This window comes from Pleuronectes platessa, chromosome 10 (assembly GCF_947347685.1).
Source record: "Pleuronectes platessa chromosome 10, fPlePla1.1, whole genome shotgun sequence".
NCBI lineage: Eukaryota > Metazoa > Chordata > Actinopteri > Pleuronectiformes > Pleuronectidae > Pleuronectes > Pleuronectes platessa.
In genome coordinates, this window is record NC_070635.1 from 15,234,770 (window position 1) to 15,254,386 (window position 19,617).

The following is a 19,617-nucleotide window of genomic DNA, read 5'->3' on the forward strand; positions in this document are numbered from 1 at the left end:
TGAACCTTGAAAAAGTTGTGGAAATGCAGGATTAAATGAAAAATGAAAATTCTCCACAACCCCTGGTTCCTCCATTTTAATTTTATGGAGCAAAAGCTTCAAAAGACTTCAAACAGTTAGTTTTTCTGTCTAAAGCAGAAGAGGCTGAGTCATCCTGCTGTGTGTATTTTTAAAGATGACACAGGATGTGATGGCCTCTGTTTTCAGAAGGCTGTGGAGGTTTAGAGGAAGCCAACACATTGTCTGCCCCCAGGATCCAGCTATTTTTATAAAAGCTAAGAAGCAGCAGGTTATTTAAAAAAAGAAATGAAAAGCTGCAGTGTGATGACTGATCACAGATCTGTCCTCACCGCTACTTTTACTTTTCTCCGCTTGATTCCAGCGCTGCGCCTTTAAAAGCACAAACTGCTCCGTGTTTTCAGACCCAACTCTTCCACGGACCCACAGACCGGCGGCCACGTACGGCTCCGCGCTCCCTCCGTTACCCCCGCGCTCCGGTGCTCAGCGGCGGACTACTCCTCATCAACCGTCGCGACTTTAACAACATATTTTAAAACTACTTCACGGTTGTTTTTAACACTGGTGCGGGTGGGTGAGGTTGTTGTTGTTGTTTTTTTTCTGGATGAGGGTTCCCTGCTGGGACTGTACAGCGGGAGGAGGAGGGGGCGGTTTGAGGGGGTCGTCCAGGCTATCGGATCCGGGATCTGCTCCCAGTTATAAGCAGACACACGCAGGCTTGTTCGGGGCAGAGCCGGACGGACGGAGGGTGGAGGAGGAGGAGGACTTTCACGGGGGTGGTCGCGGAGTTTTCAACTTTTATTCATTGACCCCGGGCGACTTAAGGGACGGTTAGAAAAGTTGGAAACGGCAGAGACACGTTTTACTTTTGGTGTCTGGATCTTTTTTTTCGTACTCCGAAGTGCCGGACTACGAGCGAGTAACTCCCCCTGGAAGTATCACTCTTCAGTCGGCTGCTGGGGTTTTAGCTCGGCTTTAGCCTCCGGAACTTCACTTTGACGCAGCGGACATATTCAATATCTCCACCATGGATAAATACGAGGATTTGGGACTGGAGGCGAGTAAGTTCATCGAGGACCTGAACATGTACGAGGCATCCCGGGATGGTCTGTTTCGGACGAGGAGGGATGCGGGAAACAACCCAGACTTTGAGGAGACGCGAAAGGTCTTCGCTTCTAAAATGACAAAAATCCACATGCAGAAGCACCAGGAGGAGATGGCCAAAACCACCCAGGCCATTAAAATGAATGGAGGTCACAGCAGCACTTATTACACCAAAGACAGGCCGCCCATCAACAGTTTCAGGCAGCCGGGGGAGGCGGCAGCGAAGCCCCCGATGCTCTCCGGCCCTGCGTCGGGCACCGGGAGCCAGTACGCGCCGTTTGACGGCCACAAACACCACCCGGGCGTCCAGTGTGAGCTTCCGGCAGGTCGGGCGTATGGCTACGGGAACAGCTACGACAACCAGGAGCCGCATTCGTACCAGAACAGCAGCCCTACTCCTCCTCCGAGCCCAGGAAACGCGTCTCACTGCGCGCCCACACATGCTCGTCACCCGGTCAGCCAGCCGGCCGCCTGGGCCCCCTGCCGGGAGAGCCAGCTCTCTCCCTGTCCGTCTGAGGGCAGCACTTCATCTCAGCCCCCGCGCCTCCCTGTGCCCCCCAACGCCAACAGCCTTCCACCCCAGCAGAGCCAGACAGGCATCACTGCTTCTGTAAACCGGAGTCCACCCTCCTCGGCCGGGCCAGCCAGGGGTTGGGCCGGAGAACCTCCTGGATCGGTCAGACCAGACCTCATCCCCGCCCTGCCTTTGAGTGCCTTCACCGGGGGAGCAGATTTCCACGTGCATCAGTCCTCCACGCAGCCCGCAGCCCACTATGCACCACCTTCTCCTACTTTAAGATCCTCTCCCATCCACAATGGTCCTGGCAGAGCTTCCCCTATCCGACCTGCACCCCCTGAATCACCTCAACCCAAGGCCCAGGTGGCATCTGCTGCCTTCAGCCATGCCACTGTCTCCAAAAGCAGCAGCCAGAGTCAAGGTCAGAGCCAAATACCGAGCTGTGGACAGGCTGTCATTGCTGAAGCCGAGGCCCTCCATTTCCCCAGGGCGGCCCAGCCACCCTGCCAACCTCTACTCACGCAGTCCCCTGACCAGGGGCCCTCAGCTGCTGAAATAAAACTAGAAGCTCTCACTAAACGTCTGGAAAAAGAGATGGATGCCCAGCCAAAGGCAGACTACTTCGGTAAGACTTCACAGACCACCAACACCAACAAGGAGGCTTCTGTCAGTCACACCACTGCTGTAAGGGCCATTGAATAAGAGAGCTGCCCACTCATGGTTCAGAACATAAATCCACTTGTTTCATATATTTCATATTTACATATGCACACACAGGCATCCTTTGTCCCAGAATTAATCTGGAGGGCGACCTGTGTTTGTTTGGTGGCATTCCCGAAAAGTATTTGCTGATATAATATTTGAACTTATTAGGCAGACACCAGAGTATTTTTTTACTCCTGTGGAACACAGAAATAATATTGTCCCAATTTGTTCCATGTCTCCTTTTAAAAGATGAATTGCCTGCCCTGTTGGCAGCATTACAACACACCCCAGAGCATGAGGAGGGGGCCCGGGGGCAGAAAGAAGAACACTATCCTCTTATCTCCTCCCAGAAATGTACTGGCCTCAAAACATTGATAAAGTTAACTCTTCAGCTAGATCACTTCAGGTCAGGTCTGTGCTCCATTAGGTCTGATCTTGTTTGAACATCTCCAGTGAGTGACTGACAGTGGCATCCACTTTCCCCCCCGACATGATTTCATCCCTGCAGATTTCTTCCAGGGATCATGGCAGCCTCCCCTGTGACTGTTACTTCTGCCCGTCATCTGAATACTGTAGCTCATATTAGCGCCTGTAGCATTCAGCAGCTCTATCTCTGCTTTAGTAGCTCTATCAGGAAATTAATGGAACAAGGAAATAACACACATGCTGTGCTGTGATAGCAGCTGACAGATGAAGATAAGTAGGGGACATTTACTGACAAATATGGCGTTAGCGTATTTGGGGCCAAGGCCATTCATGAAAACGGGATGTCCCGCATCAGGAAAGGCAGATAGTCGGAGGCATCCCCATTACACACACACACACGGCATAACATACCCCATGCCTCCTCACAGGAGCTATTTCCTGCAGGAACGTCGTGATTGTAATCGACAGCCGTCCCCCTGTGAGCTCATGTCGTTGTGTGAAGGAAAGATGTTCTGGAGAACGTCTCCGTCACGACAAGGCTCATGAATAGCACAGCGAGGTGAACATTTCAGATGTGTGGGAGAATGTGTGCAATCAGCAGAAGTGTAGGTTTTAAAGTAACACCGTGTCCTGTAAGTCCTTTTTACACACACACAAACACACACACACACACATTCCCAATTGCCTACACATGGTTCCTGTGAGGACTTTCCCACCAGAACATGGCTCATCCTCTGAGTCATGCTTCCATGCCAGAAAAAAACTTGTGTAGGCAAGATTCCCTCACAAGACTTAAGTGTCTAGCGTCGGAATTCTATATAGAAAGATATTTTAAAAAAGACACATTTTCCAAGCACTTGTTTTGTCACATTTTGTAAAATCCCATTTATGTTTGAAGGGGCTAGGTTATTGAATGGCGGCAAACCATTTCTGTGGATCAGGACCTAAGTGCCATGGCGGCATTTACCGGATCTAGTGAGCTGTGTCTAAACACGATTCTTGGATTGATCAAAGGTCCCACTCGTAGAACGAGTTCCGATTGGATTTACTGGAGCCGGAGGTTCTGGGAAAATGAGTATTGTGCCAAACGGCTGCACCGGGGGAACACTATGGAATGTCTGAAGGAAGGGAGCAAGGAATCTTAGAAACAAGGTCTGAAGATAAATAGGGGAGGGGAGTCCCAGACAAGTTTAAAGGGTGTCTGCGGTGTCTGTGAATGGATGGCTCGACGAAGTGAGAGATTTAGGGGCAAGTTTCGTGGACGCTTCTTTGTCCTTTGCCACAAGAGTCAGAGAGGAAGTGAGATTTATAGACGAGTTAATCCAAGAGGGGCGAAGTGGAGGGACATCCCAGTTCTCTGCCTTCCCCCCTGATTCACACACACAAACACACACACACACACACACACACACACGGAGCATTTAGTGTTGTGTTAAGATGGATGATTAATTTATCCCATCTGGCTGTGGAGTGGAAGGCTTCGTCTTAACTCTTCCCAAAGAATCTTGGCTTCTGCTTTGGCGGGCTTTTTAGAGGATATCTTTTGTGCAAGTGTGTGTTTGTGTGTCTGTGTGCGAGTGAAAGAGAGCGAGAATGGGATTTCTTCTCATCTGCTGCTGTTTGATTGTATGGCCTGCAGTTTTTGACTAATGTCTGTGTGTTGTTTCTGATTATAAGATTCCATAAGCAACACAGCATATTGTACTTTTCAATGAATGAGAGTGTGATATTTGTAGTTTTGCTACGTTCCGGACTATATCGTATGATTATGGTGTTATAGATGGAATCATTCGTGACTCACACCTTTGAAATTATATTTATTACTCTGAATACTGTGGTCTGATTGGAGAAGTGACAACACTACGAGCATTACAACCATGAGCTGTAAGATTGAGTCTGTTCTAACACTCAAATGTTATGATTTGCAATAGATTGCATGGAAGCTTGTTACAGAGAGAATCAAACTAGTTTACAATAACCAAAGTGATGGAAACAGTGGACTGGGTTACCCAACATTAATGGATAAGCAGGTGAAATAGCTCAAAAATAACAGATCTATAGCAAATTTCCAATGTGTTAATAGTTAAACCCATCTAGTACGGAGATGTTGGTGATTCCATTTAATTATTGTTTCAATGCATATTTAAGAGAATGAGATAGTGATAAACATTTTGCCACTTGTAAAGGCAGCGTTAAACTGTTTGGTGACAATTTATCTCTCAGTGGTTTTTCGACCAGTAAGCAGCCATCTCCAGGGAGTTTTGACAGTTTAGGACGGTGTAGGGTGGGGTGTGTTAGGAGGGCTGAAGTTTTGGCTCCATGTTTTGCTTCCCCTCCCCCCACTTGCAGCCACAAGTCAGGCCCCAGAATAATCGCACTGTTTTGGGATACAGAACTCTGGCCAAGAGCAAGTTTGTAGTGGCTCAACCTGGGAGAAGATTATGAACTAAAACAAGGAATGTTTGGTTCCAAGCAGGAAAAGAGACGAGAGAATGGACCTTAACTGCATTTCTGTTCTCGTGGGGCGCACAAATCCAAGCTATAAATATTGTTAAAGGACAAATGTCATAGGCTAAGTGCCCTTGAAAAAGTTCTGTACTTTACTGTATTGTATTGTACTGTTCTGTTTACATACAGTTTTCCTGAGAATCTTCTCAGACGTGAAGTGTTTGTAGTCAACATTTAAAGAAGAAAAGCTTGGGAAGAATGTTATTTAAAGGACCTTCCCTGAAATATTTCAGGAGTTTGAGGCCATGACCACTTTATTGTGTTTTCATGTAAACAAAATGGCTTACATAAGAGCGACATTCTTCAGCTTTCTAATAATATCCCGCTATTATCTCTAAATCTTCTTTCCAGCCGTCAGGGCCCCCCGATGATGTGACCTCAGTTGTGGTATTAGGAGAGGCTTTAGCGGAATTATATATAGCCCGATTGAATGTTGCACTACTGAGTGTCTTTGAGGAGAAACATTTGAAGAAGGTTATTAAAATGTAACGGCGTGTGTTTTTTTGGGGGGGGGGAGGCTGCCGCGTGATGTGTGTTGGATAAACTGGAAACAGAAGTCTCTTTGTCAGTGTTCGAGGAGGACCAGGGCTGGGCTGGGCCGGGCTCTTCTGCTGAGCTGTCTCTGGGGAGTTTTTCTATAAAAACGTACACACACACACACACACCCACACCCAAATAACACACATCCTCGCAGTAAAAGAGAAAACTCGTGGTCTCGCTTTCAACCTCCATTTACACCCCTTCAGTCGCTGTGACTTTAACTTAATACTTCATTATTAGATGGTCATATCCTACCGTATCTGATTGATACTGCCTCGAGCTGACAGCCCATTAGGGACAGTGGCTCTCACTTGTCACTGTCTATATGTCAGTTGTCACATCATGCCTCATCATACGGTGCATGCTCAGAGACAGAGGGGCATTGACAAGCAGGTGGAGGATGGATCTTCATGTTAGGAGTCAGGAAAGTAGAGTTGCATCCTTAGTAGCTGCAGATTTAAAATAAAGTTATTTATTGATCACATCATGGAAATTCTGTGTAGTTCATGAGCTGTCCAAAGTCAAAGTGGAGATTATGTAATGAACTGGTGTTCTTCACCACATCTCACTTCGGCTTTGATTTGTATTTCTTTTTGTTAAATACTCATTTTGTCGTCTGTTACTTATCTGTTTGGCTTGGATGAGTGAATGGATTAATATTGAGTAGACGCTGATGTCTGCCTGTGAAGTGACACTAGCTGTGTGCATCGTGTGGGTAGGACCTCTTTGGTTTCTTTCAGAGTCTTTATCAACACACTTCCCCGTCTCTAAGCCAAGTCAAATAAGCAAACGTTGATTTACTTCCTCTTTCAATGATCCAGCCTGCTAACCAGTTTCCGGACTTGTGATGTTTTTTTCTCTCCATTTCATCTAAATCAGAACCTCCGCAGCTCTTTTCTCTCACTGATCCTGCTACGATAATTTAAGAATGAAACCTGGGTTATGAATGGGAAAGTAGTTTCAGACATATGGACTGCTCTGTATGAATAAACTTTTTAACTGACCTAACTTGTGTCTTTGAAGAGTTAACTCAGCCAAGGAGGTTTATGTTTTTCGCCCATCTGTTGGTTCGTCTGTTTTCAGCAGGATTACGCAAAAAAACTTCAGGACGGATTTAAACCAAAGCTTGGGCCAAATAAGAATTCTAAAAATCAGGCACGTTTAGGGATCTGATGTCTTCAAGTGGAGTAAATGTAGTGCAGCTTGAATTGATTTAAAGGGACTGATGAGCCTCGAGCTATTCTAGTTCAGTGTGTGTTAGGGTAGTGTGTGAATAGCATTAGTGCCCGTGTGGATGGGACGTAGATCCATAACTTGTGTAATCTAACTTAAGTAAATGACAAAGTCCATAACTATGTGACTTCTCTGACTCACCGATATTTCTGTGTTGCGTTGCAGGAGTGTGTGTGAAGTGTAACAAGGCGGTGCATGGAGCCAACCAGGCCTGCCAGGCGATGGGCGGCCTCTACCACGACAGCTGCTTCACCTGCAGTGCCTGCAGTAAGTACACAAATACACAGCATGTCCTCACTAAGTCCATTCAGACACTTTCACCTCTTCTCCCAGCTCGATTCACATGTAAAGCTCGAGGCACCTCCAGACTCAACAGGAATTCCAAAGACCCTTGTCTGTCAAACGAAAGCTGTACTTTCTTCTTCAGTCATTCACGGGCCAGAGCAAAAACACACAATTATTTAGGGATTACCGTCGTGTACTGTTGGTGTTTGGTTTCTGGGTGTGCCAGTCACTCCTCCAGCCCACACAAAGACACACAGAGCAAGACTGTTTGCGGACCTCATACATCTGTCAGTCAGGTGAACAGTTTGACGTATAAATTCATACTTAATACTCCATAAAGTGGATCTAAATCCTTTGCGGGGTTCGAAAATGAAAAAAGACTGACATTTATAACCAAAGATCATGTTTTAATGAGGTATTATTATTATGAATTGCATTGGCATCCATATGTTTTACAGCAACTTGAGCTTGTCGTCAAAAAGATAAAGAAACAGTTAGACACTGTATAGCCAATAGCCAAGTCTGGAATTCAGTGCATGTCTGAAAGCAGCTTATATCTCATGAGATGTACAGGTCAGGTTACATAACATTTCCCCGGCTCCAAGGTGGAGATAGTGACCCGTGGTCCATGTGTCAGTTTGGCTTGTTTCAGTGGATAATTCATCGACCGCTGCTCCGCTCAGGGTTTCTGTTTTCACTTTGTCACTTCAGACAGTTTACCTGACCAATTAGTTGGAGCCAGACATCAACTGTGGCTGCAGTTGTCCGATGTTTAATTGACCCGCAGCTTCCTGCCTGGGAGACAGTCTCTTTCTATAGCTGAAGCATATCCTGGCTCTCCACTCCAACCAATTAAAATCTCTCCCTCAATTACTGTGGGTATGTGGAGTATTTGCTGCACAGTGATGACCCCTGCTGAGGCCCATCATTCCACTGCACATTTGACCTCGCTGGTTAGACACCCAAATGTATGATTAACATCTCTGTGTTTTGTTTTTACTTTTCCTCCTATGTGTGTGTGTGTGTGTGTGTGTGTGTGTGTGTGTGTGTGTGTGTGTGTGTGTGTGTGTGTGTGTGTGTGTTAATGAGAGGGGAAAGGGGAGACACACTGCGGCTCAGAGTGAAACCCATGTCTGATGTGGGGGGAGGGGGCTACACATCACATACCTCTCATACCTTGCTCCGTGTGAGGGGTTGTACGGGTTGTGTTTGTTGTGAGCGGCCCCCCCCCCTGAGGAAAAGCATCTCAGCTGGGGAGGACAGGGGCGTAGGGGCCCTGGGTAGGTCGGCTCCGGGAGAACACTGGTAATGTTATGTCAGCTGGGGGGGGGGACACCCAGCACATTCCATCCAGCACATTCAGCTCGCATACAAACTTTTACATACACATGCGTTATGTGTTCTTGCTTGTGCACACACAGCTAACAACACGATGCAGTCCAATATACAGTGCTTTAAAACTTAAGGCATCCCCTTTCATCTTCCTCCTCCTCGGATGACTTGTATAACAGGTCTTAATGACCGTGAACTTCCTTCCAAGCCGTTACTCCACCAGTTCCCCCAAGGTGATGGAAAGGCAGAGGAACATTCCTGGAAGGGAGGGGAGCTCAGGCTGCGTGTCTGGGATTCAGGGCTTCATGGCTTGAGGGGGCTTCCTTCCAGGGGGCTTCCTTCCAGGATAGTCGTCTGTCTGTTTACAAAACATTTTATCCCAATTCCAGTTTGTGTGTGAAACGAACGGCGGGGGTGAAACGACTTCACAACTGCATGTGCCTTCCTGGTAACTGCATTAAGTGTAATAACAGTCCCAGTCTCAGTTTCTGCTTTCATAACATCAGCCTCTCATCCCGGGCCAGTCCTGAGTCTTTGGGGAAACAGGTATCTGATTGGTTTTGAATCCACTGGTATGTTAACATCTGGTGGGTAGAATGTCAGAGCCTTGTCCAAACGTCCCAGGTGTTGTTCAGAGTCAAAGAAATGGAGTCGGAACAGCGCAGAGAACTCCTCTCAGTGCACAGAGCTTTGAAAGAGTTCAGTATAGCGCATACCTCTGCCAAGGCCAAGTCCCCTTAAATTCAATCAAGCTGCACCAAATTACACACACGCATAGAAGTCAGTCCACTAAACATGTCCGATTTTTCATCAGGATCTATGATTTTTTCCCCGGGACAAATATCTAAAAGTGCCCCATTTTTAAAAATCTTAAAGAAAGGGAAGAAAAACTCCCGGATTCCCCCCCTTGATCCTGATCTGCACCTAAATTTGATGAGTTCTTCCCTGAGTCATTACTTCCACAAAGTTTCATTGTAATCCGTACAGTAGTTTTTGCGTAATCTTGCTAACTAGTAGACAGACAAACAGGAATGATAACATAACAACTCCTTGGCTGGGTTGATTAAACACTATAGCTACCTCTAACAGGACAACAGATGAGTTAATTTGATACTAAACGCTCTACAGACGTGACGTTGACACAGAATTGTGGCTCTTTTGGTCAAATGTCTCACTTGAGTAATTCACTCTCAGGAGAGAACAGGGTTTAGGCTCGATTAGCAAGTCACGGCCGGGTCACCGTGACCTGCTTATTTTCTGAATGGGATTACATAAGGGAATTCATAGAATGCTTTAATTAGAAAATGGCTCTGCATTTTGTTCAGTCCCACCGGTGTTTTACATTTTTATGAAAGTGCAGGAGTCACACTTGGTGCTGGTGCTTTTCAAACCATCAGCCCTGACTCCTGACTTTAATTAAGCTCTTATCTGTCTGCAAAGCGCCGAGCTTTCCCTCTCTGACTCACTGAGGGGGAAAAATGACAGGAATGTGAAGAAGAGGAATGGCTCATATCTCACTTTTATCCCCTTTATTTGCTCCTTTTTTCTGAAGGGACACAGTCCCTTGACTATCTGTCAGTAATTAACCAAGGCCAGTTCAAAATCTCGGCCGGATCAAAATGACTCAAAGTATTTATTGTGCCTTAAATAGCTTTGGCAAGATCTTGGTTGCTATGTGACCATTATTATTCTATTAAAGATAATGTAATTGTGAGCAACTGGTTCAGGGAATTGCATGTGCCATGTATTTAAAAGGATGAATCATGGGGTTTCTTTGTTCTTTTTTTCCCGGTGTTATTTCCATGTTCAAAGTATTATTCAAGCTCGTTGTTAAAGAAAAATAGTTAATTGCTTTCTTTAACCCCTTCAGACAGCTACATTATGACTGTCAGTTAATTGTGTAGGGACTTAAAGGAACCAGTGAGGGGATTAAAAGAGAGGAGACCTGTTTGACTGAGCTCTTTGTTCTTTATTAGATGAGTAATGTCATTTTCATCGCTTTGTACTTTTGTTTTTTTGGTAATTCAGCAAATTGAAAGCACAACAAATCTTAGTACGTCATCACAAGGAGGAAAAAAACAACTTTAAAAAAGATCCAGTGTTTCCATGAAGCAGGAGTCAGTAACTTTGCCCATGATGGCTTATTTCGTTAGAGATCTCCACTGCCTTAAGAATAGAGTAACACAAGTCTTCTAGTGGCTAAATGAATGCGTGAGTGTATGTTGATACACTAATCAGGTGAACGGAGCACGAGATGGGAGATAAAGAGCGCTCCTGTTCACCAAGGTCAACCCCCTCCTCCTCCTCCTCCTCTGCGGTGTCCCCTCCCTCACCTCCCCGCTCGGAAAATGTGAGGAATGTTCCCCTCTTCCTGTGGGACCCGGGCAAGAATAGCTATGAAGTGAAGTGAGCAGGGAGGTTTTTGCTGCGTCTGTGTGTTGCTATAAGAAGAAGCCAGATCCAGACTGTAGAACGATTAAAGCGCACAGTCAGACAGGAAGCACACGCAGCGTGTGTGGAGAGACACCAGAGAGGAACAAAGAAGGAGAAGAATAGAGGGCTCGTTGTGGCTCCTTGGCCTGTGGTCGCCATGAAATCCAATAGAGCCAAGTGTTTAATCTGTTTCACCTGTCTCGTAATTGGATTTAATCAGATTTTTATTCTACATGTTTGATCCAGATGTTTTCCTTGTCCTTCTGCAGCCTGCTGCGCCCCGGCAAAATTATATTAAGACACCGGCACACCATTGATCTGTGTATGTGATTTATCTGCCTGGATTCAGCGAGATATAATGAATATTGCAAAAGGGTCCATTACCTTCGAATGGTTGTAATTAATCATCACCATCTTTAAACATTAGTGCCGTACCTGTTTTCTGAGACCGGGTTCAAAATGTTCCACTAAAGATTTTCCAGCATCACATCACTGACTTACCTTCTCTGGTCTGAGCTTGTTGTATCTCACTAATCACAAAAACACATCAGAGTTCAAGATGCAGATCACACTTTTGTGTTTCTCTCGAAAAAATCATACAAATGGACGTTTCTGTCTGTGTGTCTGCAGGTCGAAAGCTGAGAGGGAAGGCTTTCTACTATGTCGGAGGGAAGGTTTTCTGTGAAGAGGACTTTCTGGTGAGCGGTCGATGCACAAATCAATTCTTAGTTTACCTCTACTGATGCATGTTGTCACCCGGCCAGCATCTCTGTCGTGTCTTGTTTTAGAAATCTCTCTATAATTCTAATTCTTCTCTTTCAATCACAATTATGGGTTTCACTTAGGTTTGTTACTTATTTCAATGCAACCCATGATATAAAAGCACTATTTGGGTAGGAGACTTTCACCTTGTGACCCAGTTTCTTGCATCTAATGCCGATCATTCATATTAGTAAGTGGAGAAACAGTTATAGGATGGAGGGCAGTCTGGCCATTCACATCAGTGCAGTGCGACTGTATGCAGTGGTGGAGGAAGTACTTAAATATTTGACCTTCCTTGTATTAAAAGTACAAATGAATACACAAAACTGAGCACACGTGAGAGCATTAACTTTTGATCTTGAGGAACAGTAAGTAGGTACTTGCTTTTGAACATACTTAGAGAATACAAAGTAAAAGTACTTGCCGACTGCAACCAATTCCCAAATACAAGAGTCGACGACATCATTATCGGCATCTTCCAAATCCTTTTCAGGTGTTTCTCCTGCTGCTGCAGGAGGCGGGTACTTATGTTACCTGCCCACTCTGATTGGATCAGTGGACCATTAGAAAGAACAGATATTTTCTGACGTATGTAGTAGAAAAAAAAGTGAAAAGTACTCGAAATACTTGAAATATGTACTTAGTTACAGTAAAAAATGAAATTTACTTTGTTACATCCTTTACTTTGCGAAAACAGTTGCCGCCCTCTGGGAGAATTTGTTGTAATTCACTGCATGTATTTTACAGCCAGTCTGAACACCAAACCACTTTTGTTTGGTTTATTTCCCAACTTTAATTTGAACATTTATTTACCCTGTCAGTGGCTCTGTGTGTGTTTACCCCAGGAGCCTTCTCCGTAATAAAAAAACAAACATATGGCCCTTCCACCAGCAGCTCAGAGTTGCTCAATTAAAATCTAAATTTATACTAAATAACATTTACTCAGACTCTGCTTCCTCCATGTCCTGTTAATAGTATCGTTGTGTTAGTGTGGACATTCCTCACTGACACTGCTCATACATAGTAAGCAATAATAGAGCTTATTCAAATACTGTATCAATTCATTGCCACTCTCAGAACCACATAGTATTCATTCTTTACGAGCATGTGGTTGGTTTAAGTCGTTCTAAGGAGGAGTTATAGTACGAATACTTATGCTAAACCACACACACACTACTTGGGTTAATGTCTGGGAGACACAGTGGAGCTGATTTGTGCTCAGTCTGAAACAGGGTCAGAAATTTCAGTCAGCCATTAAAGAGACAAATTCCAATGACCTCACTGTCGTCTTTTCTCTGTCTGTTAAAGTACTCTGGTTTTCAACAGTCTGCAGACAAGTGCAACGCCTGTGGACATCTGATAATGGACATGGTGAGTGTCTGTTACTTCTCTCCAGTTGTGTGTGCTTTCGTGTGGCTGTTTGTGTGTGTGTGTGGGGGTCCGAGCCAGGTGATCTCAGCAGAAACTTAGTGTTACCTCACCCTAAAAGAGCTTTCTGTGGGTACATCTGGAGAAACACTCAGAAGGAACCATTGGCTCTGTTTATGCATTTCTCACTCTCTCATACACACACACACACACACACACACACACACACACACACACACACACACACACACACACACACACACACACACACACACACACACACACACACACAAACACACGCACACACCGGTCTCATGGGTAAAAACAAAAACAGACGCGCACAAAACATGTGATCCAGTCAGAAGCCTCCTGACATGACTCCACCCAGGTCCTCAGTCCAGCAGACAGAGGAGAAGTAGTCTCGTCTAATCACATATAACTTTCTGTGTCTCACAACAGAAATCATCAGTGAGAACTTTTATTACTTGTTATGTTCATGTTCCTTTTTATCTCACACAACATAAAGCCTGCCTCCATGTTAAATCTGCCAGAGGAGACTTATTCTTAGCTTTGTCCTTTTCGTGTTGGCTGTAATGACACAAAACATCAACAGGGGTTATTAAAAATTTAACTAATCTGAAAACATAGACTATTTTCTTTTGGATAGATATAGCATAATAAAGCCGTGAATTCATTTCCTGGTATCCTTCTCTCATTTCTGTCTGTATAGATCCTGCAAGCCCTCGGGAAGTCCTACCACCCCGGCTGCTTCCGCTGCGTCGTCTGTAACGAGAGCCTTGATGGAGTGCCCTTCACCGTGGACACTGAAAACAAGATCTACTGTGTCAAAGACTACCACAGGTGAGTGTCCCTTGTTACCCTGTAGTTCAAAATAACACGAGGGCGTGACCTGAATCTATCTGTGTTAAATTAGTTTAGCCTGGCGCTAAGGAAATGTCTCGGTTTCATATTCCAAGTCACAATCGCAGCGCAGCCCTTTAACTTTCAAGCTACCGTGGGATCGGGTTGAGAAAAAAATCGCGCCCTGTTGACGAGTTGAGTTTCTGTCCGACACGTGTGGCAGACACATGAGAAGTGTTGTCAGGGATGAAAGCCGAGTCAGGGGAAGGGAGGGAGGGAGGAAGGCCTCTGTCCAGTTAGAGGTGTGAAGAGTGGCGTGCGGCCATGCAGCTCACTCGTCTGATCTCCACAGTAACATGCTCTGAGAGGACAAATACACAGCTTCAGATGTCAGAATGAACTGGAATGGCATTCAGTAGAACTAATACCTCCGCATACCTCTGCCTTAACAGCTTAATTCAAACAAGCTGCACCAAATTTAACACAATCATTCCTCTAAAACTACCAGATCCTTGAATTATTTCCTAGAAAATCTGTGAAAATATCAAAAAAAAATGCCCTGACTAAAAAAAATTCAGCAAGTTTAAAAAAAATCCAGAATCTGCACCAAAATGTAATAAGCTCTTTCCTGACCCATACCGCATCCTTCCACCAAGTTCTGTGGTAACCAGTCCAGTACTTTTGTCTAAAGCTGCTAAGTGACAGACAAACACAAATAAAAATGTAACCTCCTTGGCAGAGTGAAAAAACAAGAAATGCGTATGTGAGAAAGATTGACTTTGTGCCTATTAGTCACTCTAGGATGCTCTAGTACCCGAACCTGGGAAGCAACCACAGCCGTTCTTCTCTCTGCCGGGACAGTGTGTACTGTGCAGCCGAGCACATGGCTGATCACCGCCTGCCGGCTCCCACATGTGCTCCACGCTGATCAAATCAGACAAACCTTATTGTGTATACAGTTTGACTTTTAGCCGCAGTTATGCCCATCCACACTGAGAGGCCCTTTGTTATTCCCTCAGACATCCAGGTGCCAGCCATGTGTGTGGAAATAATGAATTCCCTTTGCTTTTAGTTTTTCTACTCCCTTCTGGATTTTGCGAGGAATCACGTGCGTGAGGGGAAGCCAGCACATCTGTAAACCTGGCATCTCCCGAGTCGAATCAGGACTTTGAATCTAGTCTGAGGCAGGAGAGAGGGAGGGCGAAGGCCAAATGGGTTTAGAGGTTTAGAGAGGGACATCAGATATGAACTGTGACCTTTCTAGTCTGTGGTCTGTGTCATCTGAGTGCAGGACAAACAGATCTATAATAACTGTCTCTTTCTATCTCACTATCACAGGGTCCTGGCCCCGAAATGTGCCGCGTGTAATCAGCCCATCCTGCCCTCAGAGGTAAGATAACATCAGCCTGGGTTTAGGGTTGGATAATATAAAACATTAATCTTACTCTTATATAGAGGTGTAAGACACATGTACAATCATTTTACATTTTTAAAGTAGACACAGCTTAAAATATTTATCTTTAAAAAGACATATCTTTTTTGCAAATGTTATGATTAGGGGTTTTGTGTTGGAATGTAAGTGTTAATTATATGATTTGCTAATACTCATATCCTCCAAATACCCATGTATGTATCATGTATGTAGTGGGAGTATGCTGCTTGCTTTGCATGTTATTGTTTCATGTTACAGCCGCAGAATGTGTATGTTACATATTTTTTGATGTTTTTGGAGTGTTGTGGCTCTATATGAGTTGACAGAAGAGCGATAATGTGAAATCAGGGAAGAAAGATGTAAAACTATGTCCAGCAGAGAGCTTTGACCCGACTCAAACCAGGGAGGTGGTGGTTCATGGTCAATCCTCTAATCTTCAGGCCACCAGAATCCGTTCAAGTTTACATATACGCAATTGACTCTGATAACTTAAAATATGAAGTATAAACTCTCAAACTCTAACTTAAATACTTAGTGTTAAATGCCATTCTTGTATGTAAAATGTGACTGAGAAGTACAACCAAGATGTACCAAACATTGTAGTCACTTCATTGATGTTTTAATTGGACCATAGACATTGATTCGCCCTCTTGTCAACTTGAGTAACAGTCCGATCTACGATGGGCACTGATGGTGATACAGTATCAGGTGTTACCAAAGATGTGTTTGGTTGAAGAGGGAGGGTCAGATGAATTTCAGCATGATGTAGTGACGTCTAGAAGGGGGTCAACTTAACCTGTTGACTTCCAGCTAACAGGAACCCAGATTCTAAATCCTCATCTCCTCGTGTTGACTCACGAATGATCCAAACTCTGAATTTAGCTGAGCTAATCTAGCTTTGAGGGAAGTATGATTCAAACACACCCACACACACAGGACATGCTGGCAAAAGCAAAGAAATGTCCCAAATTAGAGTTGACTTTGCTTTAATTTAACTTGACCTGCCCTTATAGTAGTTTATGAGGCCGGTATTTAAGGAAGAGGGGCTGGGCGTGTGTGTGGTTGGGGGGGGTCATAGTGTCTTGTGCATTCATGCTTGCTGCACGGATGTTCAGGGGAGTTTCCTTTCTGGCAGATGTTGTGATATTTTAAGTGAAGCAAGTTTCCTGAAGAAAAAAAAGCAACAACCTTCTCTGTGGTCATTGAAACTCAGAAGGACAAAGCTCACTATTAAAACTCAAGATACATGGTCTTGAACGCCAGACGGATTTGTAAGAGCCTGAGTTCTTTCAGCAGTAAACTCAGAAAATACAAAAGCACTGTATTGATAATTCAGCAGCAGAGTGGATCTGTGCTTCAAGTGATGGCTTTAATTCAGAGGAGTAGTTTAAAGTGCAGAATATTCAGCTGCAGACTTACATTCCTGTGCTTTTATCGACTTTTGAAGCTTCTGTCAGACTGAGAAGTGGAACACAATGAGGCAGCTGATTGTCTTCTGGCGAGATTGGCTTCAGTTGCCTTTATTTCTCTCTGAATTTCTTTTCCAGGGGTCTGATGAAACCGTTCGAGTCGTATCCATGGACAAGGACTACCACGTGGAATGCTATCACTGTGAGGTGGGTGGAAACAACAGTGGACACGCTGCTACAAACTGAAAACAGGCCTGTTTCGTGGCATCGAGCCAGAGTCCCTCTGAATGGCTCTTTAGGAGTAATCATGAATGAATGATGAAAAGATCCACAGTCTTAATTAGAGTCTCAGGGATAATTTCGTACTGCCGAGGAAGCGCGGGCGTGCGACACCTCATCACCACTATCTCACCATTTTACCCAAATGCCTCCATATGCTGCTGTTCGTTCACTTCATGTAAATAAAATCAGTTTCAAGTTGTTCAACGAGGAGAATCAAGTTGTTTTGTCTCCGCAATCAGATTTCTCTCTTTGAACTGAAATATTTACTAATGATGACAAGTTTGAATTCTTTTTGAGGGCGCCTGCAGTTCTGTTGCTGTCGCTGCTGTGCACATCCTTCAGTTTGGGTGTATTTCTATTTTAGCATGGCAATTCTTCAGTGGTTGAAAATGAGGTCAATGCAGAGCAGAGCAATTATCCTCTACTCTGTGGGCTCGGGCTCATTCAGTGGATGCGTCTCTCTTATCCCTCTCATGTTCCTTAGGATTGCAAGAAGGAGCTGAACGACGAGGAGGGTCACCGCTGCTACCCCCTGAACGGCCACCTCCTCTGCCACTCCTGCCACCTGAAGAACATCGAGCCCGGCTGCTCCTCTCCTGTCACGACCTCCTCCTTCTGAAGCCTTCTGCAGGCGAACGGAGACGCCTGGTGGACGTAACAAAGAACTGCCAAAGAGTGACTTGAACTGCAGGAGCGTACACGTACAATTCTTGTTGTAGAGGATTGATTGATTTAATGCCTCAAATAATACTACGGTTAGGTTTGTGTTCTGACAGGAATGTTAATAGGAAGGTTATGACGCAGTGATGAAGTATTGTAATTCACCAAAACTCTTCTTTGAATGCTATAGATTGACTTTGCAGTAGGTTTTGCCAATATCATTATTTGTATGTAAATATCAGTTTCATTGGCCGTGTAAATATCTTATAGTCAATTTCTTTTAGATACAGTGTGCCTTCAAATCCCCTTTCACCCGCCTGCTGTTAAATTACAGCTCAACATGCATCTACATATCCTCTGTCCAAAGGTTCTGCTAAGATTTACTAAAATATGTGTAGGTAAAGTCCACGGAAATCCCCGGTACCTAATGTTTGAGTCAGACAGAGAGGATAACCTAATATTCAGTCTACTGTTGAAGATAAATGGTTTGGTTTCCCCTCTGAATTAAGGACAATACTTTCTGCATGCAATAAATGAACAGTGGAAACAAACTATTATCTTTTATTCCAATGAATATTATTTTAATCTGAAGTGTTCCTTCTCTTTATATAGTGGTAACCAGTGGTCGAGTTAGGGGATCGGACAGCACAAACCCTCAGTTTATTGAATCGCACACAGAGCCAGTGATGTTGTTCATTTCTCATATGCAATAAGTTATAGCTTCTGAATACAAACATTTAATTGAAAATTTTGCTATGCCTTTCTGAACTCGAAGTGTTTTTACGACTTATCCCTTTTGTTTAGTCTCATCAGGAATGCAGAGGAAAGCCAGGTAATTGTTGTTTGTCACAGGCAACCTGTTAGCACTTATGCTACATGTTTGAGTTTTCTATGCACCCATGAAGGGGTTGGGTAATAGACCTGTAGAGCTACATATTCTGTTACAGCTGCGTTATGGCGAAAAGATGATACACATTGTAGGTCTATGTTAATTTACTCTTGATTCATTTGTGCAAAAATGAACCCCTGTGATACTAATGTGATTTGCAGTGGTAAGAGCAGTTTGGATTTATCTATCTTTGCCATCCAAATGTTATCAGTGTCTTCAAACATATGCTGTTAAGAATATATGTTTAATAAATGCATTGCAATTTAAAGACTTGCTTTTGATCATACTTTTTTCCGTTATTAATTAATTGTATGACTATCTTTGCCTTCTTTTTTCAAATGATTCCGATACAATTTACTTTTTATTTGATCAGTGGGTCCAAGATAGAAGAGAAGAAGTGTTGGGGCTTTTGTAATTGTTGGGGGAAAAACAGAGATTCCTACCATTGCCCCTGCACTTCCTGTTTCTCTGCCCTTCTTTTTCCATCCGTGCTTCACACTGTGATGGCTGCAGCCCCGGACCGGGACCTCACAGATGAGGTAGTTTCCCATTACCCTGATCTATGCCACCATCCACTCAGACATCCACTCAAGCTGTTCCATGCTCCTCTTAACAATAACAGAAAGAGAAAAGAGGAGAGGGAGCACAGCCGCACTGCCACAAGGAGTAAGACAGACAGATGTGATCGTCTGCATAAAGTGCCAACAAGAGAGAAAGCCTCCATCACATCTCCAGTATTCTGCTGCTCAGACTCAGTCTCGTGGTGAATTCGGGTCTGTGCTGGAGCAAAGAGGTCACAGGAAAAAGAAGCCAGATAATGATAAGAGTTCGACTTCTTAAAACTTGGGTCGCA

General features: G+C 44.3%; 1 protein-coding gene across 1 annotated transcript; it reads left to right on the forward strand.

Annotated features, from left to right (window-relative positions):
* The first annotated feature begins 191 nt into the window (after positions 1-191).
* On the forward strand, positions 192-19,032 carry LOC128448847 (Wilms tumor protein 1-interacting protein). The gene is made up of 8 exons (XM_053431663.1): positions 192-2,264; positions 7,217-7,318; positions 11,732-11,799; positions 13,172-13,234; positions 13,962-14,092; positions 15,431-15,482; positions 17,072-17,140; positions 17,700-19,032. The coding sequence occupies exons 1-8, from the start codon at positions 1,046-1,048 to the stop codon at positions 17,832-17,834; spliced, it is 1,839 nt and encodes a 612-aa protein (XP_053287638.1). The 5' UTR covers positions 192-1,045; the 3' UTR covers positions 17,835-19,032.
* The last annotated feature ends 585 nt before the right edge of the window (positions 19,033-19,617 follow it).